This window comes from Primulina eburnea, chromosome 3 (genome assembly GCF_022965805.1).
Source record: "Primulina eburnea isolate SZY01 chromosome 3, ASM2296580v1, whole genome shotgun sequence".
Lineage (NCBI taxonomy): Eukaryota > Viridiplantae > Streptophyta > Magnoliopsida > Lamiales > Gesneriaceae > Primulina > Primulina eburnea.
Window position 1 is genome coordinate 9,670,642 of NC_133103.1, and position 23,719 is coordinate 9,694,360.

The 23,719-nt window shown below is 34.1% G+C and overlaps 4 protein-coding genes and 1 pseudogene across 5 annotated transcripts; 1 reads left to right on the plus strand and 4 right to left on the minus strand.

The window, feature by feature from the left end:
- Window positions 1-1,036: 1,036 nt before the first annotated feature.
- On the minus strand, window positions 1,037-4,661 carry LOC140826162 (glutathione S-transferase L1-like; annotated as a pseudogene).
- Window positions 4,662-5,830: 1,169 nt separating this feature from the next.
- LOC140826161 (probable protein phosphatase 2C 38) lies at window positions 5,831-8,584 on the minus strand. The gene is made up of 5 exons (XM_073188322.1): window positions 8,371-8,584; window positions 7,437-8,282; window positions 6,928-7,295; window positions 6,410-6,646; window positions 5,831-6,305 (listed from the first exon to the last, which is right to left on the minus strand). Exons 2-5 carry the CDS (start codon window positions 7,732-7,734, stop codon window positions 6,069-6,071), a joined length of 1,140 nt encoding a protein of 379 aa, XP_073044423.1. The 5' UTR covers window positions 7,735-8,282; window positions 8,371-8,584; the 3' UTR covers window positions 5,831-6,068.
- Window positions 8,585-10,569: 1,985 nt separating this feature from the next.
- On the minus strand, window positions 10,570-12,670 carry LOC140826163 (uncharacterized). The gene is made up of 6 exons (XM_073188323.1): window positions 12,389-12,670; window positions 11,819-11,954; window positions 11,344-11,428; window positions 11,211-11,258; window positions 10,994-11,094; window positions 10,570-10,866 (listed from the first exon to the last, which is right to left on the minus strand). Exons 1-6 carry the CDS (start codon window positions 12,555-12,557, stop codon window positions 10,734-10,736), a joined length of 672 nt encoding a protein of 223 aa, XP_073044424.1. The 5' UTR covers window positions 12,558-12,670; the 3' UTR covers window positions 10,570-10,733.
- Window positions 12,671-16,436: 3,766 nt separating this feature from the next.
- LOC140826164 (uncharacterized) lies at window positions 16,437-18,676 on the plus strand. Of its 2 annotated transcripts, none has more exons than XM_073188325.1 (4): window positions 16,437-16,738; window positions 17,198-17,373; window positions 17,988-18,183; window positions 18,294-18,676. In XM_073188325.1, the coding sequence occupies exons 1-4, from the start codon at window positions 16,678-16,680 to the stop codon at window positions 18,518-18,520; spliced, it is 660 nt and encodes a 219-aa protein (XP_073044426.1). In that variant the 5' UTR covers window positions 16,437-16,677; the 3' UTR covers window positions 18,521-18,676. The 2 variants fall into 2 exon arrangements, with proteins under 2 accessions (XP_073044426.1, XP_073044425.1); XM_073188324.1 differs by having other exon boundaries at window positions 16,440-16,738; window positions 18,288-18,676.
- A 1,415-nt stretch (window positions 18,677-20,091) lies between these two features.
- Window positions 20,092-22,638, minus strand: LOC140826165 (ABC transporter G family member 6-like). The gene has a single exon (XM_073188327.1). The coding sequence runs from the start codon at window positions 22,524-22,526 to the stop codon at window positions 20,298-20,300; it is 2,229 nt and encodes a 742-aa protein (XP_073044428.1). The 5' UTR covers window positions 22,527-22,638; the 3' UTR covers window positions 20,092-20,297.
- Between the last annotated feature and the right edge of the window lie 1,081 nt (window positions 22,639-23,719).

A 23,719-nucleotide genomic window follows, 5' to 3' on the forward strand; every position in this document is an offset into this window, starting at 1 on the left:
CATTTTTTATATAAAAATATTTTTGTGTATGATTACCACTTTATGACTCAATAGAAAATTACTCGAAGTCCCTCTTTCTTCACACGTTTGATAATATGATGTGATATAAATTTATTAGCCACTATTATGTTGTATTTGATTTGGACAAAAATCAGAGCGATGTGATTCAGATGACAATTATTGTCACGAGTATATTTGAAATTCGCCATAATTATTATATAATAATTTAACTTGATAGTAATAAATTTGAAATTCTTTTGAATTTTTTTCATCCAAACATAGTTAATGAATTTGAAATAAATTGATCTGCAATTCATCAAATTATTATTTTTAAATGATCACAACAAACATCGAATAATAATAGCTAAAGTATTCAAATTTTAAAACTTATTTTACGATAGTAGATTTCTAGTGAGATGAGTCAACTCTTTCTATATTTAAAATCATAAAAACTCGATCTCACATGTCAGTTTTGTGAGAGATATATATTATATTTGAGTTACATATGAAAAATCATTGTTTTTCATGTCAAAAGTATTAATTTTTATTGTAATAAAAATCTAGACATACTCATTTACAATAATAAAATACATAAAAAATAATATTTTTTTATGGATGAACCAAATAAAACATTCGTCACACAAAATTGACTTACTAAACTGTCTCACAAAAGTTGGTGGCTTTAAAAACGAGATCGACCCCCGTTGGACTCAGTTATTGGTAGGGTATACTGTAGAGAATTTTTTAAGCCCCATATTTGACGTTTTTTAAACGCACAACCTGAATAATAATAAAAAAAATATTCTTCCATAATTTTAAATTCAATTAGAAATATAAAAATTAGATATAAAATTACTATTTATTAACTTATTTACCATGTTAACCATTTTAAGTTGTCCTTGAATATTTTTCATAATTTCTTTCTCATCAATAATTTGAATCAATACATTTTCAATGTATACTGTACTGGTGATTGAATATTTTAAATAAGATTAATCTCAAAAATAGATGAGGTACCATTGTTTTAAGAAAAGGAAAACATAAAGAGCAAATAAAAATATTGCGGACTATCCAACATCTCATTAAGAGCAATCATACACAGGCGAATAGCAACACACTGAACACATTGAATCTACATATCGTCCATCACAAACGAGTCGACGCTACTGAAAGGCAACGAGTAATAACGTTCAGACAACATTTTACAGATTTTGATTGAAGCGGCGCCATACTTATTTAACTCGAAGCCTACAAAAGGAGGAAAAGTGTGCAGGTGAGCGTTTCATCCAAAATCATCAAAAGCTAGAAGGAAATGTCAGCGTAATGCTGTTTAGGCAAAAAGGTTGAGTACCATGTATCTGCTTTTGTAAAGCTTAACAAGATATTCAGGATCACACTTTGTGTGTTTATAAGCACTGATCTTGTTTAGCTCCTGCACAAGAATTTGCCGCCAATATGAGAGTTTGAAAACAAGAATCACTTTGCACTCCTACGGATACATGTGCAGACGGGAATCGGGATGGCAATGAAAAACCTATTTGTGACTACTGGTGGCCTCAACCCGAGCTCGAGTATAATTCGCTAACTAAAGCTCAACTGCTTCTTGGACTTAACTTGGAGCAACATTTATTGTTTATTTCTCCTAATATCGAGGGCTTGCTGATGTACCAAACATTATAATAGGCAGTACGATGCTACTCAAATATCATAAGCTATACAAATAGATCATGCCACATGTCTAGTAATTTGAGTTCGATCGAATTTGGATTATGATATATAATCAAGTACCTGTATATATGCTGCTAATTTTGGCCGGCCTGATGTAATATCATAGTTCCACACTTCAAGTAAAAAGATCTGAAACCTTTCAATAAATGGAACATAAGCAGCATCCACCTGAAACATACCGAGAAACAAACACGTTGATGATTAACTCTGAAATCATGCTTCTATAAACTGTGGCGAATCCAAGATCTAGAATGAGCAAAACTAAGAGTGGCAATTGCTATGCCAATAACTCACTAACCTGACTGAATTGACCAAGAAAGAATGGTCCATCATCAAATTTTTCAAGAGACTTCTCCAAATAATCGAATTCACCACCTGAAAATCATGATAGATATGGTAAAATTATATCTTCCGAGTTCCGATTACTAAAGCTAGATATCACGACGTAAAAGGAAATTTTACAAAGTTAAAGCTCACCAGCTTCTTCCGCAGGCTGGATTCCTCTAAATGACCCTGAACACTTTTTTCAAGAAAGTGTCCAAGTAACTAATCATCTCTTCAGCTAAGTTCAGCTTGTTGGGATCCTATAATGTATAACATCACGTTTTCACAAACCGAATCAGCACAAGAAAGGGAAGTAGAAGAGATTGCAATACAGAAGGCACGTTAAATTTGAACATACATTGGGTAATAAGGATGGTCCTTCAAAGCTAGAATCTATGTATTTGATCAGATCCAAGCTTTCCCCAAGGACTTTACCATTGTGTTCCAATGCCGGAACCTAAAAAAGACAAGTGAAGAACAAGATAAAGGCCAATAAAACTTTAGACAACCAAAGTTTAACCTTTGAATATACCCTTTGGTTGGTAGAAGACAATAACGTTTCATGGAGCACTTTCACATTAAAACACTGGAATCAATATATTTCTGATCCCTAAAGTTCACTACTAAAACGAATTTGATCCTCAATTCTATACGGGGAACAAATTTGATTCCTACTGTTGTAAGCATTGGACATCACATTTTTAATTTATGGCGGTAACATTCATATATTTTGTACATATATAAATGCTGCTGACCGACAATTTGGATTCATGCACCCGATTTGCCTCCTTAACGTTTACAAGTTAGATGAATTCAGCCCGTTATATTTCACAAACAGCAAAATTATTTTTGGTCTTACTTGAGATAATTGTTATAAATCCAGTTGAACAGTAGAAAACTGCCAACAATTTACTTCATAGAAAAAGTCCAACCACATTTAAAATGATCAAATTCAACCCTGAAAATATATCACCATCGGGGTTTTAAAAAAGAAACATAGTCAGATAGAAATTATCCAGCATTGATAAGACGAGGGATCAATTCTGTTACTCGTACAGCATGGAACATTGCAACTGTAAATAATAAAACCTAAAATATAATCATCTTACATATATTAGTTGTTTGTGGTTTTTAGTGCTAGCTTATTCTATATATAGCACTCAAAAGAAGACAAAATTACCTTATTTTCAGGATATACTTTCTCCTTGAACCAAGCGGGTTTGTCATGAAGGTGAATAGCGACCAATTTAATCTTGTCTTGTAAACCCTGAAAAACAAAATCAGCCCACAGATGATTATTATTTTCCGCAAAGCTTGTTATATCTTCTGCACATCAAGAAAAGGAACAACAGATAAATGAGAACGAGGACACAACAGAGTAAGATTGATCAGCTAACCTTGATATTCCTGACAATCCACACACGCTGGCAAAATGGGCACTCGTAATTGACATACAACCTTACATCATAAAACCAATATAAAAAATATCAAGATCATAAAGTAAAAATCAGAATTCGGGAACGTCATCAACAGATTTATGCATAAAATGCATAAGCAGAAAAAATCATACCTATTCGTTCCCAACACCAGTTAGCCGACATATTCACTAAACCATTACCTTCGTCAATGTTGTTTCCTTTACTTTTCAAGATGGCTATCAAGACATTTATAGTCCATATTGAAGAAAGCTTTAGAATTCCCATTATTTAGTGTGATAATTAGCTCGCTAGTCGGTTATCCGTAGGTAAGTTATACACAAGTGTTGACAAATATATAGACCATTAATACAAGTCAGAATGCATTTTTTACTCTCTGATTTTACAACTAGAAAAAAAAAAACCGCAAAACTGGGATACCAAAAGCTTCATCTCGTTCAATGACGTGATCGAATGCCCAACTATTTTGGCACATTTAAACGTTGACTTTTTTTTTGGTAAATTATACACATGAATAAAGAGGTATATATATCTATGAATCGCTGATTTAACACGAGTATAAATAATGCATTTCAACCAGAATAGAAACAAACAGTAAATCAAGAACAAGAATGATGACGGGACAACACGAAGACCCTTTTCACCAAATCGAAAAATCCATTAGCTCGAAAATCCACAGACAAGAACAAAAATTTACACACAAATACACAACAAAGAAAGGCAGAGTTAAAACATTACCTAATGGTTCCATCAAAGAGTGGCGGCGGTTCAGCAGTTGGTTCCAAGATTGGAGGAAGAATCTCTGGCACGCTATTGCAATTTTCACAACCCTTTTAGCAACATATCCAATATACAAACACCAAAATAGCAACACCCCAGAAATCTCTGAGCTAACAACACACGAACTTACAAAAAAAAACGTAATTTTAAGTCGAATACTTAAGATTTTATTAATTTCAACTCATGGGGAAGTGGATGGAGAGTTGAGGGAGCTTACAAGGAAGCCATAGTCACGGGAGATCGGCGAGAAGGTAGTTTGCTCCTGAAGAATCTTGAGAGCTGTGCGGATTTTGTGAACGTATTCCATATTTTATATTCATATCCTACGCTCGAAGCTCGGGATAGTCTCTCTGAATTCACATTATTCACGCCATTATAAATCTTTATTCCAAGAAAAAAAAAACATTTAAGACACATACGAAGTCATATCAAATTAGAAATTAAAAATTTGGTCAAACTTCTATATTTTGAAATCGTTTAAAATTATTCATTTGATACAAAAAAATATTATATTAAAAAATTAGAAATAAATAACGAAATTTTCGTTAGCGTGAGACTCCATCAACCCAACAATAGCTCCATCGTTTGTGATACATTTATTTTATTGTTAAATTGATTACATAACAAAACTTAGAGTAGTCTTTATATCTTTCTAATGACAAATTATAATGGAATTATTTAAATAAAATACATATTAAAATGATCAAAATAACAGGAACGTAATCTTTTTGCACGATTTATCTGAATATACAAATATTTTCGAATAACTTATCGGTTTCCAAAAATTATTTGATAAAAGAAATCTTGAATCATTAAATATTACTAAAGCTCATTACATAATTCACTCAGGCAACTCCAAATTATTTTACAATATTGCAAGTTGATATTTTTTAAATCGTGTCCCTGAGCATTCTATAAGATCGTACAATTTACATAAGGTGTAAATTTAAATAAGGGACACGATTTAAAAAATATCAATCTCACACTTCTACAATAAATCGTACAATTTATTGTACGATCTTGTATAGAGTGTAGGGATGATAAAAATGCCGTAAATATTGATATTTTACAACCTACAATAGATATTAATGCCAATGTTTTAGTACGATTAAATTGAGTTTATATTTGATGATATTGGAGAAAAAATGAATGATAAAATAGATTTAATTGAAATATGACAAAAAAATTAATGCATTACTTTTAAATATATAATATTTATGTAATATTTATTTTATTTATTTGTTTGAGATAATTAAAATTATAATTTAAATTTAAAACAATTTTTTTAAAAAAACTTTTAAGCTCGTATCAATCTTACTTAACATTGAAAAGCTTGGAGCTTCGATCTCATACTTCTACAGACTTCGTGCTTTTTAGTAGCTTGATATTCACATGACATTATTGAACTTTTTCTTTTAACACGAATTTTTGAACTTACCAAACATGTCAGGCAATTATCATGATACATGACGAGCATCCCGTCGTATATTTTGTTTTTTAAGGAGACGTTGAAAATTTAAAAGATAAAACAATAGTATTGATGTGATGAAGGGAATCAGAGGTAAAAGAACAAAAGTAACCCGAACTGCGAAATGCTCATCATTACAAAAACCTGTACATTCCCAGTATGGATACGTCGAAGAATCAAATCTAAAGTACTAGAGTTGGGGTGAAAATTTCATATATTCATTCGAAACCAAACTTTATAAATGTAAAATTTTCCAGAAGGATGACCGCCACTAACCTTTATATTTGGTCTGCACCCAACATCCAAAAAAATTTGATGAGAAACGCTTAAAATCACACAATTTTAGAGTTAACGGAAGAAGCATCTCTCCCTCCTCCCCTTATTGAAACACTAGAACACCGCGACGGCGTTTGCTTTGAAGTAGCATCTAAAAAAACCACGACGACGGTAATATCATCATGGAAATGTCTCCGGACACCTCTATCAATCTTCTTCAAGTCTGAGTAACGCATCTCCCTTTTCTTGGCTGCAACACGAAGTGCGGCCTTAACAAGTCTTTTGGCAATACCCTGGTGATGAATAAACACAACCAAGAAAATGTCAAAGCTGTTGAAATCACTTTGTTCTAACTGCATGATTATAGAGATTTTTTACTGTATACAAAAGGGCTTACGTTACGGTTGGAACTATTGACAATATCGACGGCTTCCTGGTTACTAAGATGCTCCCACAAGCCGTCTGACGCAAATATGAGAAACCGATCTTTAAGACTTAGGCTGTGTACAAATATTGATGGCTCTGGATTAAGGATCGGCTTGGTGAAGGATCCAGGTATCCTAAATCTTGCCAAGAGTGGTTCTTTGTTGAATTCTGCATTCTTAAGATAGGCGTCTCCTATGGATCTTGATACCTGGAATGACATCAGTTTAGTCAAATGATTTGTAGAATCGCATTATCATCAGTGATGGTAATGCTGAAACTTAAATTTTATAACAAGATAGCAGTCCATGTGTTTTATTTTGATAATCGTGTTATATAGACAACCAGATGGAACAATCTGAATAATTTAGCTCCTGACACGGGAGCAAGATGATGAGATTTGATCTTAAATTTATTTTGATAAAATCTTATGTGCTTTTAGTTTACAACTGCGAGAACGTACGGAAAAGGCAAGAAAATTCAAGAGATTACCTGTATGATACCCTTCACACGCCAAACTTTGTGCTTCAGAACCACGATACTGGGATCTTCAGGATGCAATGATTGTAACTCGTTCCTAACAGATTCAAATTTCGCATTGTGCTCCGTTGATAATTGAATAGCTGTGACAGCTTGAGCAGTATTATCTGCCCTGCCTAACACGACACGGGAGTCGCCAGCATTTGCTATATGTAGGAGCCCATTACATATCACCCCTACCAGACAACATGATCCCACCGAAGCAATTTGTGGTTTAATAGGCCATTGCTGCCTCACTAGAGAAATAAACTCTTCCTCGGTTTCCAAGAAAGCCTTTTTTATAACATTTGCAGTAATCTGTTTATGCTCGGTTATATATTCTGTCATAAGAATGTATTGAGCTAATTTTATTCTCAAGGAAAAGCAAATTCTAAACAATAAACTGGAAAGATAAATAACTATACAAATAATTGCCAAGATTCATGAACGTTGTTGTAGGAATCAAAGCACGAGAGACATACTCTTGAGATTGGGGAATAGCCTTTCGTTTACAAATCGAGACGTCTCTGGACCTCCATGTCCATCATAGATTCCAACAAAAGTTCCATAAGGTCCTAAATCAAGTGAACTCAAACGCCCAGATTCAAGCTGGCTTTGATCCTCCATCAAACCATTAGCCTGAATGCTTGCCATTGAAAATTCACCATTTACATGACGTCCCAAATCTTTATACCACAAAAGCCCATCGGCCCTGCCGTTTGGATCTCCTCTCCTACCTCCATCGCCCTCAACTAAAGGCTTCCAACAAGGCTTCACCATTTTTATACACTAATATCTTGATACAAAATATCACTTCACACAAACTCAAGTCCAGATGATCCACTAAGAAAAGAAACAAAATCTCAAGATTCTCCCCAACACAACACAACTTTCACAGCACTTACACTTGATATACTCACACAAACATATCCTCAAACACCTTTAATACATCAATATCATCCAAAAGAACCAGCTAACATGCCCATCCATCCCAATCTTAACTCCAACTCTCGCTTATGTTCCAAACGCACAATCCCAATCCGCAAATATGTATACCCACCAGCACTACAAGCTCTGGACACCATCAATATCCACCAAACAAAACAAATAAAAAACGGAAAACAAAAGGAAAGCAAAGGGGTATGGGCAAATTATACCCAGAAAACTTGTCTCCAAACAAGAACGGAAGCCTTATCTTGTGAATATGGAGGGATTCACCTTGTACCCGGGGTTCAAATATGTGGACCTTTCATAGTATTGTGTCACCTCATAATAACTAGCTTAGCTGTAAAAACCCATTAAAGATTTGATGGTGACAGAGTTTGTTCCTGCAACAAACGGAGGGATCAAAAACTAAGGATAATAAAAAAAACAAAATCCAGTATTTGAATTTCATGACAAGAAGAAATTGTATACAGAGAATCAGACTGCTGCCTGTCTCAGATCCGGATCATGATCTCCATGGAGAGCCAAGATACAGAGAAAATAAATAAATATTTTAAAAATAAATAAAAATTCAAGGTGCTGCAGGATATTTTTTTTTATTTGAATAATTAAAGAAAGAAACAATTTATTTCCCCACAATTTGTTTATTTAATGCCTCTCGTTTTCAGTGCGCGTCGCGTCGCTCTCTCTGGATTATCAATGTATAGTTGCACAAGAGGTTCTCAGGCTTTATTTACAAATTTGGCAATAAATATTTTTTGTCTATTAAGCAATTCTTTTTTTAAGTGTGCAAATTTTAAAACCTTATATTAAAATTAATAATTCTAAAAAATAATTTCACAAGATTCTTTTATCATTAATAAAAAAATTGTATTTTAATATTGTTAATTTTGTCGTGAATATACAAATAATTACACTTGCATATTATGTATTACAATATAATAAAAAATACGGTGCTGGTATATAGATTTGGTTATTTTCACTGAATGACCGACCAAAATTTGAGGCAATTGAAGTTTATTTTGGGTATGTCTAAGTATTAATAATAATAATAATAATATAGATAACATATTTTAATATATTACACAGCCAACAGAAATCGAGTCCAATGGTAATTATATAAATACATATTTAAATGTTCAACAAATATTTACAAATCACTTCCATTCAGTATCAGTCTCTCTCGCAGTACATATCTCCGTATAGTTCAATAAATCACATTTTTAGCAATGGAAATTGAAAAGCCATATCATGCATCTACGAACCCATGCATCGTTTTCTTGCAATACCCACAGATTTGGCTTCCATAACCAAGCATTCGGCCAAAGATCACTCGGTGAGGGTGGCATCCAACTGTGATGGAATTCCCAAACAGCCAAACTTGACTTTTAAGAGAGATCAAACGGAGGGGATGCATTTGATCATATGAAATAAATTGTCGCATTCTTCGCAACCATAGTGCAAATTCACATAAGTAGTTGTCAGAAGAGTTGGTCGTGTCCATAATGATACTAGCAGTGATCAAATGGAGCGGATGTATGTCAAATTTGTGCTTCTCCCGTTTCGGTAGCAAAGCACAATGAAAGTGCATATATTGTGAAATCACAATCGACACAAGTGTAAACATACTGAAAATGGCCAAGAGTAACAGAACAACAATTCAAGGTTCTGCTATGAAGATATCCGAATGTGAACTTGAAATGGTATAGAACATGCTGCCTGTGTGACTCATGTTTGATGTATAAATAAGCATTCAATATCTGTAATTTTGATCAAATCATAATAACTTAATCCATTTCCAGGAAGGTTACAGTACGAGCAGAGGAACGAGGAACAAAGGCTTTTTCTAGTACTCCATGTGCTGGGCTCTTGTGCAAAAGGACAGATCACCACTTTGAGAGGTAGTTGTGAGCATCGTTGATGGAGATGAAAATGACATCGAGGGCAAGCATATCTAGAAAGAAGGATAAATGGGTTGAATGCAAGTATCGCAACATACTAATTCTTGTGATGCATATGGTTCCCTACTTTACCATGATCATAAGGTTATGATCATATCTCGAATTATCTTGGTCAAACTTCATTTTTTTTGTAGGTTTGGTATAATCCAAATCCATAATATCCGTAGATCAATTATTTTCCACTTTTAATTTTGTCTCTACAAAAATGAACAAACTTGCAGGGAAATCACAAAAACGAACTCTGCCATATTCCACAGAAGTCCATAAATATGTGCCCTTGCAGGGTAAATCACATAAATAACATAAACAAGATGGTTAATATTTATAACACTCCCATTTATTTTACTCATAAATTACACTCTAATTAATATATAAATTTTACTCATAAAAATGGAGCGTGTGTAGAAAATGAAAAAATAGAGTATAAATAACACTATTAAAGAAGATACATGATTCGATTAAACAATAGCCTGGGCAAATCAAAATTTGGCTGTCGGTTTGACGATAGATTAGAACATTCATACCACGAGTCAAACTATGTTTATCTGTTTCGATTTGAAAACCATGTAATTTCAGCATAGGGCCACATTTATTATTTACGCCCCTGATAATAACATATTTCTAGAGTAAAATGTAAGGCAATACATACCTTACACGCTTCAGAAATCTGATCTAGAAAAAGCAACTTGCTCTACTCAACAAAATCAAATAATGGAAAAGGAAAGTTCATACATGAGCATGTATTTTTTCTAACACCAAAGTGTATCAACTCCTTTTGCTTTCTGCCTCAAGGAAAAGCTATCATCTCAAAGCATTGCCAACACACTGCAATTTGAACTTCTAAAAACATGAAAACAATCAGAGGAAAAAAAGCTAATGAAGAACTTTCACCGAGATTTGATTATTGAGACAAAACCCTCGGTTCTTTGTGATATACGCATGCGCAGCTAACGTCTGAGACGAGAAGCGCACAAGTACTGTTTTAACAGGGCCTCGGAGTGTTGATCTGCAGCAATAACAAGAAAATTATATCCAACAAAAGTTTGACAAGGAGAGATGTGCAGCCAATAAAGTAACAAATGTTTTTATGTGTTTTTCTCCTCATGGAACAAGATTGAGATTCCAGTATTAACCTCGGAGGCATTGAAATGGAAGATGAATCATACTGGCAACCAGAAAGGAAGCGTTCGACATCATCAGGCAGTGCAGTGCTAGGGATTCCCTGAAGCAAAATCTTTTGTTTTTTTTTTAAAAAATTAATCAGTTGTATGAGTATCTTGTCATAGTAACAGTAATTGAGTTATATATTTAGTCATGGAATTTGGTTGATCTTTTCAAAATGTATCATACCGCTTTTCCATCATAAGGAGCAATAGCATCCCACTGAGCTCTATCGGTCTGGAACCAGGTTCACAAAGGAATAAAAAATCGAAGAAATAGAGAATGCAATAGATGAAGTTGAAAAAAATCTGAAAGCATTTACCCTTGCCAGAGTAAACAAACGACCTTTCCGATTGATTGCCTTTATAGCAGAGTCATAAGCTGATGGAGAGGAGAACTCAACCATCCTAGAACAGGCCAATAATACAGCGATAACTTATAATATCAATCCCTTCGTCCATAAAATGATTTTTATGTAAAGATGTGTTTCCTAAGAGGACATATATTAAATTTTACATAAGCAATTAAATCAAGAAACAATGTTTGATGAGAAAAAATTCTTAGCGACTTTGTTGGGAATTGCCAATTGGGGGTGAGAAAATAATGTAACGCTACTAAAGGGCCCAGCTACAAAGTCTAAATGGAACTACATATTTATTTTTCAGACAAAACAAAAGACAAGAACAAGGATAATGCATTGTACACTCAACAGACATAAAAATCTATGAACTTTACCACCTTTCTTCATTTCAAAGTTCAGATCTTTTCTCGCAGAACAAGGAAAGGAGAATATTTACATTGACAATGGAAGATAACTGCGATTGTATTCAACTTTGAGCTTGTCAGGACTCAAGTCACTTTCATCCAGCATATTGATAATATCATTCTTGGTCGTATACTTTGTGATACTAGTTATTCTCCCATAAATCAAACCTGAAAAAAGCAGCTAACATCTCATCAATACGTCAACCCAGACAAATCAACTCATATCCAAATATGAATCAAAGAAATTGTTGGTAATTTGTTTGTCCAATGACATCAATTTTTAGCAGCACGTTAATCAGACGCAGCTTAACATAAATTTACAGCTCAACTAAAGTTCATCTAACCTCTTCTTACCACCAATCACTTCAAATTTTTATCCCTTTCCAACTACAATAATTTGTGACCCAATAAGCACAAACAGACTAACGAATCGATGATTGGTTTATCAGGGAAACTATATCCAGCAATAAGTTAAAAGAAAAACATCCAACATCGAGCAATCGTAAAACCCTAAACCCCAAATTCAGAAAGAGTATAACATCACAAAACATTAACTATTGGGGGGGGGGGGGGGGGACATAAAATTAAAATGAAAAAAATACCTCGGGGTGGATTTAGAAACTGATCAATAGAGGGACCCTGGCTCGGCTCGGCGGAATCTGTGGAGAAAAGCTTCGGCGAGATGGAAAAAATCGGAGGCGCAACTCGGATTTGACGAGCCATGTTGATCACCCGGCTCCATTTCGCGGCGGCTTGTCTGAGTAAACTCATTTTTGTTCGAATTTTTGGAGCAACGAGCACTGAAAATACACGAAGCAAGCTGGGGTTTTGCAAAATGCCCAGCACTCCTGAAAAATGAATTACAATCTGACCCCTAAAACATTGGTAATTAAATATATCCCTTAGTTTTCTTATAAATTGATGTGTGTACAGGATGGTTACCGCTACCCTATCTTGGTTATTATATCGAGGTTATCTTACTAAAAAAAAATATATTTAATTTAATAATTTATCAAAATTTTATTATTGATATGATATTGATATTAAAATTTTCAATACGATAATAATATGAAATTAAAAAAATTTCATATATATCAAAATATCGAAATAATATATATAAATTAAAATTTATATAATATTTTAAATAAAAAAATAATTTATTTTAAAAAAAATGTTTCTTGTGAGACGGTCTTACGAATCTTTATCTGTAAGACGGGTCAATTTTACAAATATTCACAATAAAAATTAATAGACAAAAACTTGTGTAAGACGGTCTCACGGGTCGTATTTGTGAGACAGGTCTCTTATTTGGGTCATCTATGAAAAAATATTACTTTTTATGCTAAGAGTATTACTTTTTATTGTGAATATGAGTAGAGTTGATCCGTCTCACAGATTAAGATCCGTGAGATGGTTTCACATGAGACTCACTCAAATTAATATTCTTAGTATAAAACGTAATATTTTTTCATTGATGACCCAAATAAAATATCTGTCTCACAAAATACGAGCTGTGAGACCGTATCACACAAGTTTTTGCCATCAGTATATACTGTTTTCTACCAAAAAAAAGACCTTATTTTTTAAAATATCAGTAAATATTGTTTTCTACAAAAAAAGACCTTATTTTTTTTAAAAGAAAAAACAAAAACTGGTGTGATACGATCTCACAACTCGTATTTTGTAAGACAAATATCTTATTTGGGTCATACATGAAAAAATATTACTTTTAATACTAAGAGTATTACTTTTTATTGTGAATATCAATAAAGTTGACATGTCTCACAGATAAAGATTCGTGAGTATCTCACAAGAGACCTACTCATATATTAATACCATACCGAGCCTTATTATATGAAAATTTTCAACACGGCATCAATATAAATATTTTTAATACCATAATTTCAATATGATATACAATATATATATATATATATATATATATATATATATATATATATATATATATATTTTCGGTTTGGTACGGTATGATATATAATATAACCGGATGGAATCATCTGGAACTGTTCCAAAATCGATCTAGTTTAATTAAGTTTAATCCGAGATCAGTTACATCGATTTTGGGCTGAATTATTTTCTACATCAATGTTGAATGAGTTCAGATTGCTTGAAAATTGATTTGAATGGAGCCAATAATATATTTAATTTTTTTAATTAATTTGACAAAGAACTTATTAATGTACACAATCATTAAAAAAATTATCCCAATTTGGATCGATCAAATTTAAGTCGGTTATAATTTTTAACGATCTAAATCCGTCAATTTCCATATAATATTCAGGATTGGTCCAGTTTTATTACCCCACAATTCAGAACTGGGATTTAAGAATTTCAATAATCACATATATGCTTCGCATAAGCATATTTTATTTAAGATGGAAGAAGTAGAGGTATGTTCGGTTTTATTTGTTTTGTTGTGAGAAAGCTATTTTCCAATAAATACGATGTAACAAAGATTTCATTTATACATTTTTTCTAGAAAATATAATTTTCAATATATATATATATATATATATATATATATATATATATATGTTATGTCATGTAATAATATATGGATATGGTGCGTGCTTAAAAAGTTCTAAATATTTGTGGGGAAAGAAAGTCTAGAGTTCAACATTTGGTTTCATTTTTTTTAATGAAATATTACTTCCATTGAATTTGGTAAAAAATAGTCAGAATTACAAATATCTCGGACATCTCCAAGAGATAATCATAGTGCAAATCATAAGAGAATCAATAACAATAAGCTACGATAATACCATTATCAGATGCGTTGGATAAATAACGAAAGACGTGAATCTGAATCCTCTTGATTATGTCTTTAATGTTTGGTTGTACATTTTCAAACATGACTTTGTTATGCAAATTTCACAAATGATATACTATAGCCACCAAGGCCATTAATCTCATTCTTGCTAGTGTAGAGTTGCACCGTAAAGACTTCGAAATGCCTTAAGAATGGTCGTTGGTGATCGAATGTTCTTCCTCATCTCTAGCCAATTTTGTATCCCATCCCAAATGCTCTTACAAATATGGCAATCAAAGTATAAGTGCAACATCGATACTTCTGTCAGTCGACACAGTACATAACAGTTGTCATTCACAAAAACCAATCTGTCTCGAGTAAAGATCACATATAATCAAATTAAAATTGGATCCTTACATATATTATGTGGATACTACCCTTGTACTAGTAATTCATGACAGGTACATAAAACCTTGAATTCTCTCACATTAAATGCAACAAGATGGCATGATTTGTATTCTTTTTATGTTATTTTTGTTGAGCATTGATCGGTATATTCCAACGTCAAGACAATGAGAAAGAACAAGCCCATAACTCCTCCTCCTTGACATATACTTGACTGTTAATTGCTGTAATTCTTGTCTTTACAATTCTTGATTGTTTCTGAGAAGTCTTGAGGTTGTGGAAAGTTATTTTTCATAACAATTTTTTTTACTTGGAGTCATATGATAGAAAGATAAACATTATAACTTACTATTATAATGAGTGTGACTCAACTGAGATTAATTAGTTTCGGTGCAATCTGACTTTGAAAATGTCGGATTTTGTCACACTTCTTGTCTAGACCAAGCAAAAATAACCATACAATAGAATCTTATAACAACTGAAAACATCCATTTCTTGGGGTATCACATAGTGGAATGGGGTATCCACCGATTGCTTGGGATATGTTGTGTAAACCGTTAGGGGATGGAGGGCTCGGACTTTAGAATTTGAAAGCGTGGAATCGTGTGTTTATAGCTAAAACCTTATGGAAAATTCATGACAAGAATGATAGTCTTTGGATTAGATGGGTGAATCATACTTGCAGTTGTTTTGGAGGTGTATGGAATTGGACATGGCACAAAGAAGACTCACCATTGATCAAACAGATCTTGTCCATTCGAGATGATTTGGTACACCGTAGTGGATCAGAGGAAGCTGCTATTGCGCAATTGGCTAGTGATTTTGCGCGTCTCTCCGTTCAGCCCACGGTACTTCATCTCTGTTTCGGGGATGATGGTTGGCAGTTCAATGACAGTTATCGGCATTGCCATGAAAAAACTCCGGGATGATATAAAGACACAATCGAACTTGGTAAAGTCCCTTCCGTAACAAACAATATGTAATTATTATTTACAATTTAAAGAATAATTTTGCATTGGTTTAACCATCTTTTTATTCTTCTTGTATGTGGGTAGAGACGGCCCTGGCGCTGGGGGCGACTCCTGGTCAGGCGGCGCTGCAGCAGGTGAAAAGGGCGCTGATACTTGCCCTGTCTCCAATTCTGGACAATGCGTAAACATTAGAACTGATAACGTTTACGGGGTCGATGACAGGACTTATAATGGGCGGAGTGTCGCCACTGGAGGCCATTCAGTTGCAAATTGTGGTGACTAATATGCTGATTGGTGCTTCAACCATGGGCAGTATTGTGTCCATGTACCTATGCTGGCCTTCCTTCTTTACCAAAGCTTACCAGTTACAGACTAAAGTGTTTGTTTCTGATTGAGATATATATATATAATAAATTTAAAATAATAAAGATTTTTTTAATAAAATACTTTTTTTTTATGCGAAAAGTTCGGCCGTATTTTTAAGCGATCAATTTGTTTAGAACAAAACACCCAATGACCCAAACCTCTGTTACGTTGTGTTTGGTACAACCTTAATAACGAACCGCACAAACGCCGAAGACCGTTGAAAAACGCGCGAACCAGATTCTGTGCTCTCCCGATTACTCGTTCTTCAAGCTAGCTTTTGATCTGCCTGGGGAAATAAGAATTTCTCCGATCGAAAGCGGTTTGATAATTGATATTGATTGCTTTCTCTTTGATCGGAGGCGGCGAAGATTCTGTGCATATGGCTAGGGTTCGTCGTCTGTTGCTTTTTCTATGTTCGATTATTCTCAGCTGCTTTCCAGGTGAATTTATTTTGAAATTTTTATGTGATAATCAGCAGTTGAATGTGAGAAAAAAATGGTTGAATTTTGTGCTTGAAGGTGGTAATTTGTGTGAAGAGTGGTTCTTTGAAATAAAATTTAATAATTTACGAGTCCAATAGATTGTTAGGATTTGCGAGTTGTGTGCTAAAGCTGATTGAAATGTTTGAGATTATGATGGAATCACAGAGAGTGAAGATCTATTCGGGGAACAGATTGTGTGCCAGTTTTTTTTTTTTTTTTTTTATGCAGATAATGAATTGGTGAGTTTTAGCCACCGAAAGAGCTGAATATTTTTGGATTTTGAATCTTGATCCTTGTTTTTGTAACCAATCAAGAGTTCTTGAGATGATTCTCACTTGTGTTATGTTGATATCATTAAGTTATTCATGTGAGTTGATGGTAATTTTTTCGTTCTCTCGCTTTGTTGGTTGTCTTCAGTGTTGATACCGGCTGCAGTAGTCACACTTGATTCTATCGAGATATTTACGACCCATGAATGGCTTCCCATGAAGCCAGCAGTCTACTTTCGGTGCAATGGGGAGAACAGGACATTTTTACCAGATGTGAAGGAAAAGCATGTAGTCTACACCTTTAAAGGTGTGGAGTCTTGGCAGGTAAAGTAATGAATATGATTCTTAAAAAATGGTTTACGAGGTTTAAATTCTAGTCCATGATCTCTCTTGTGGTTGCAGTCTGATAATTGTTTCGTTGTGAATTATATGTGGGAAAAAGCTGTAGCAATATCTTAAAAAAATTAGACATATTGTTAACTCGGTTAAAATGCTCTTGTTGAAGAACTGGAGAGGTAGTGCATACAGTATAACGTTTTCTTAGCTGTCAATTTGACTTATTCTCTGTTTTCATGGAATTACTGCTGATGGTTCATCTATTATTTTTGCTAAATAGAATTAGCATCTTGTCCACAAACAGTTCTTTTCATGTTTTTGGTCTTTTCCATCTTCCGTTATCCATAAATTAAAGCTTCCAATATCTTCTGTTTTGTGATAGTCACATGAAATAAGATGTTCTGCTAAAGAATTTCTTCCCATTGTTTGGGTGACCTTGATTATATTGTACATGTATCTCTCAATGCCTCATTTACTCCAATTTGGTTACTGACGCTAAGTTTAGAAATTTGCACGTTGTATCAATCATCAAATGGTTTATCTGGTGCAAATGGAATTTGCACCTTTGGATGCAAAATTGAACATGCTTATTTTCTTTCCAGCCTCTGACAGAACTTCCTGGTATAAAGTGTAAACGATGTGGATTCTATGAGAAGGATGCTTTATCAGATGATACATTCGATGAGTGGGAATTTTGTGCTTCTGATTTCACTAAGCCTGATAGCAAATATACTCATTTCAAAGACAAAGAACTCAATGCAACATTTCTGTGTCCAGAATGTACCCCTCATGGAAATGGTGCGTCTTGAATCAAATGTTTAGTTAACCTGTTATTGACACGATCATATCAATATATCATTTTGCAATCAAATAAATTGTTGGTTTGAACATTTGTCTGCCAGTTTCAGATAATTCCTCCAGGCCGAAAGAAGATTCAACTGGGATGCATTGGGCTGTAACTGCGGCTATTATTGCTGTAGTTTCTTCTGTGAGTATCGTTGGCTTGGTAGCCGCATACAAATACTGGCAGAAAAGAAAGAGGCAGCAAGAGCAGGCACGGTTCCTCAGACTTTTTGAAGAAACAGATGATATCGAAGATGAATTGGGTATCGGCCCTCTTAGCCATGTTGTCTGATATTACACTTAATCCCGCGTTCTGGCACCTCGGTTCATTTGTAAAGAGTAATATAGTCAACTGCAGAGGAACATTTCTTGTACTTAGTTTGGGAGCATAGGTATGTATAATGAATTTGGCCTTTTTTTGTTGAGATGTTTTTACACAGACGAATAATTGGAACTTTATGGTTGTGTTTTGATTGAGTCATTTTAACTCCGTGATTTAAAATTTATTTTAATTGTTAAATAACTTAAACAAAGGAACTCAAATTCATTTATTATTTATTTACACCATAATTATACCAATTACAATAAAACTTAAAATGAATCTGAAATGCATTTGTGATTAGTATAATTATAATTATAAATAAATAAGTAATTAACTAGATTAGTCTTAAATGTGTATTTAATTTAGATTGAGTCCAGTGACATCCATGGATATATGTATTTATATATGTATGTATATATTTCTTGCTATTTAAAAATGAATTACATATGTACGTTGGAATAAAAATGATTCATTGAAATCATATTATTGTCAAGTACTTCAATAACCTCTTGTAGGGATGGGAAAAAATATAGAATATAAATTTATCGTATATCGAAAATTTCGGTACGGTCGGTAACGATATGAATTTTTTGGTATGATATTGGTATGAAATTTGAAAATTTTAGTATATACCAGAATATTGAAACATAAAAATTTAAGAATCTATAATATTTTAAACAATAAATTTATAAAAATTTTCGGTATAAAAAGACATATATATATCGATATCGTACCGATATTTGGGTATAATGATATAGGTATAAAATTTTCTTATACAATAATTTTTGGTACCATATACAATACTTCACGGTACATTATACACTCCTAATCTCTCGATCAAATAATACACACACACGGGCACTGCTTAGCAATTTTATATGTACGATGTTTTATTTTATAGTAATAATATTTTGTATTACAGTGATATGCATGGTCACTGAACTTTATATAAAATTGAAACAAATTCTCTTCTAGTTAAATTTGACTCTGTCTCTCAGTGAATTGCATATCATAATACAGATTGATTTCAGAAAAAAAATAATAAACACTATATATAATTATGAAAAAGAACAATTTTGTTCATCTAAAAATATATACAATGCATGATATCAAATTCTTAACTATAAGACTCGTACGCTTTATGTATCATATAAGAAAAACAGCGAATCCAACCTCTCAAAGTTTGCATAATTTAGGTTTCGATTCTTCAAATAGTTAAAATTGTGTTTTAACAGCACTGTAACTTAGTTTTTTTTTTCTTTTTACTTTATCCACATTTTGTCTAAATACTAATGTAATAGCCGAAACTGTAGATATCATATGAAAAATGTTGATAATACTACAAAGTGTTTTCATATTCGACGGACATCAACATATGTAAAAAAAAAAATTACAGAATCAAAACTTAAATTTGATTATATTGATGTATAAAACTCAAAATAGGTCAAGTTAGATAATCATTTCGGCAAGTTTGCTCACACGAAATTTGGTCAACTTTATATAAGCCTAAAATATAATGTTAGTTGTACTCATCATATATAGATACAAATTTCTCATAGCCATAAAAATTACAAAGATTTATACATTTTACAATCTATATTATGAAATTTATGGAGTTCTCAAAATTTGATTTTCTCACTGTATTTATAAAATGACAAATCTTTAAAAAAATCTAGTTACTCAACTTAATATTAAATTATTTAACATCGAAGGCAATTGAATCCACGCACCGTCGATCCATTTTTTTTTACCTTCTCTTGTTTTTGCTTCCGATCAACAAAGTAAAGTAAAACAAAACTCTGAAGAAGAATCCTAAAGCCACAATAATCCACAAGCAATTCCATTTGCTTATATCAGTAACTCCAGCTTGTTTCAGTATATCTGCACCAGTCGTCAAGCATGTTGAACTCGTGATCTTGATTCCCAGAGATTTGCTCATGGATTGCAGCAGCTTCAGCTTCAAAGAATCAGGAAGATTCTTCAATGGTGAATTATCAAAAACCTGAATGCCCCTCACAAAACACTTGTTCGGATCCGCGAATTCGTTTTGCAGCACTCCTTGATACGGGTACTTCACTAAAGAAGCATAGTGGAACCAAATCCAGTACGGTGGAATTCGATCTCGCGATATGAAAAAGCCGCTGAATAGCAAGAAGTAGGCTAAGATTGCTACGACAACCGTGTAAGCCATCATCACGTTGGTCACGATTCCTGAAAGGAATGTTACGAACGAGCTTCCGGCCCAGAAGGAGGCTAAGATGAATGTGAAGAAGAAGAGGAATCCGGGCATGCCACCGGATAGTCCCACTGCCCAATACGTGGTGACAGCGAATGTGAGGGATAGGACCACCAGAGCTGGAATGGAGATTATTGCGTGAGAAAGAACGTAGGAAGAACGACGGTATGCATTGTAAGCTGTTTCTCTCATGAAAATGTATCTTTCGAGGAGAAAGATCGGGATAGCTTCCGCGCATGTGTAGAAGGTCGTGGACATGGCGAAGGCGAAAAAACCTAATCTTTCTTGAACACCTTTTGGTGTATCATCGAGGCGCCAGAAAATGGTGGCCAGTATGATTCCAGTGACAAGAACTGCAGCAAATCGAACTCCGAACAGCTCAGGAGCTCGTCTAGAATTCGTGATTGATCGGTTTGCTATGACGATTATTTCTTTCCAGACGGGGTTTGCAAATAATGGGACTGAGGAGGAGAGGTTTGAGTTCACATTTGTGGCTCCAGAAACCAGTTTCCCCATTGAAATGCTTGCACTTATGGCTTCCTTGAGTGATATTTTTGGCCAATTAGAGTTCAGGCATGGAGGGTTCCTCTTCTTTTGCCATTCTTTATTGAAATCCACCAGATTCTTGGTTCCTCCTGAGATTCCTTCGAGCTCTCGGATGTAATCAAGAGCAAATTCAGTTTTATCATCATTTAAAGGGATCGGTTTCCCAAATTCTTCAAAGAATTGAGGGAGAATCCTTGGAGATCCGCTATACACTGTTTGTCCACGAGACAGAATGATCAGACGGTCTAATAAACTCAGAATCCTGTAACTTGGCTGATGAATCGACATAATAACGATGCTTCCACTCTGTGCGATTCTCTGCAGTACTTTCACCACCATGTAAGCACTTGTGGAGTCAAGACCTGATGTGGGCTCATCAAGAAACAGGAGGATAGGGTCATGAATTATGTCTGTTCCGATTGAAACTCGACGCCTCTCGCCTCCTGACACCCCTCGGCGGCCTTCATCTCCAATCACAGTCCTCGCAGCGGTTCGAAGGCCTAATTGATCGATCAGAGCTTCAACTCTAGCTCTCTTTCTTGACTTGGACATGTTTCCTGGAAGCCTGAATTCTGCTGAAAACATTAGGGTTTCTTCAACAGTCAACATGGGAAACAGCAAGTCATCTTGCATAACGTACGCTGATATTACTTTCAGAAGCTTGGATTCCAAAACTTCACCATTCAAAGTAATTGTTCCTTTGAGGCTTTCGCGAGCTATACGATCAGCCAACGAATCGATTAGGGTTGATTTCCCCGACCCACTCGCCCCAAGAACCGCCATGATCTCGCCTTCCCTCGCCTCACCGGAGATCTCGTTCAGTAAAACTTTCATCCGTGATTTGTCTTCCAACGAGTTCCCAGACAAAGATTCATGAGCAATCGTAGGATCACTTCTGCTAAAAAATTCGGGAACGATTTGGCGACGCTCTTTTACGCTATACGTGAGGTTCTGAAAGGAAAGAATGAAGGGTAACGAAGCAGGCTGGAAAATAGGTTCTTGTACATTAAGAATTTGGTGTGAAGACTCCATTGTTGAGTCTCCCACATGCTGAAAAAGCTCGCCGAGCCTATTTGAGCGGATTTGCTCCGGTTTTCGGGTTGAAAATTCTTGGAGCTCCATGGCTTGTTTAGGGCATAAAAATGGCTGGTCACTGGCCACAGAAGAACAATTATCATGTTCATTTATAGGCATTAGAGCTTTCTTGTTGTATTTGGCCTCAATTATAGGAAAAAGAGTGGATAGTGTTGCCCTATTCCAATTTGTATCGAGTAACAAGAAAACTATTAAGCATGTATCTCTGTTTACTTTTGTATGTATATGATTTATAGGTTTTTGGTCAAAATCATACGTTTTATATGTATGCATAAGTGATTCGGTTTTGGTGGGTTGTTTCGTGAAGTTTTGAAAGTTGTGTGGGCTCAATATTAGGTGAGAAGTTGCACTGTTTCAACACACACACACATACATGCATACATAAATATATTGATTGGTTGCTAACTTTAATTTGTACATCAACAGACTTTAAAAATTATCTGAAACCTTTTTTACTTTTAATCGATCTTGTAGCTACTAGGTAACATCTTTGAAGTCCCTGACATTTTAAAGTATAATATTTTTTTTGGGTGTGATATCATATAGAATAAATGATGTGCACGAATTAAAATTATCAGGTATCGTACAATACTAAAATAGCTTATGCAATGGCTAGGGTAAAAACTTCTAAGATAAAATACACGCACGCGCGCGCACACATATATACATGTGCGTACATGCATGCATGTCTTTGTATATATCGGTCATGTTTTGAAAGGGAAGCTACCGAACATCACCTTTCTGGCTACTACCAAGTCTACCATAGAGGTTTCTTCAAACATGCACATTTCATCAACAATTTGGGAATACAATTTACCTAATAACTAACCGTTTACATTGTAACACTTTGTGACGTTATGTGATCCCTTGAGCTAAATTAATGTAGAACGGAACATATTATATATTTGATGTCGGGGAAATTGCTTCTTTCGTCATTTATGTTTAGCTCTTTACAATCTGCGTCTGCTATGTAATTGTAATTGAGTTTTAGTCTTGTATTTTTATTATATGATATCCAAAATTTTCTAGTCACTACAACATGTTACTTTACATGTATTATAAATGTTGTTGGCCGTAAGCCGACTCCAATATCGAAAAGCCGGGGCCAATACACATATGTGTACTTCCACCATTTAGTAAAATTCATTAAGATTTACTATAAATATAAAAGGAATTTTTTTAAAAAAAAAAAAAATCAAGCTGGGAGTTGGTTTAGATAAGGTTTTGTCTCCTAATCATTAGGCAAATTTTGGTTCTAATGTAAAAAAATTATTTGATTTGGTGTCTAACAT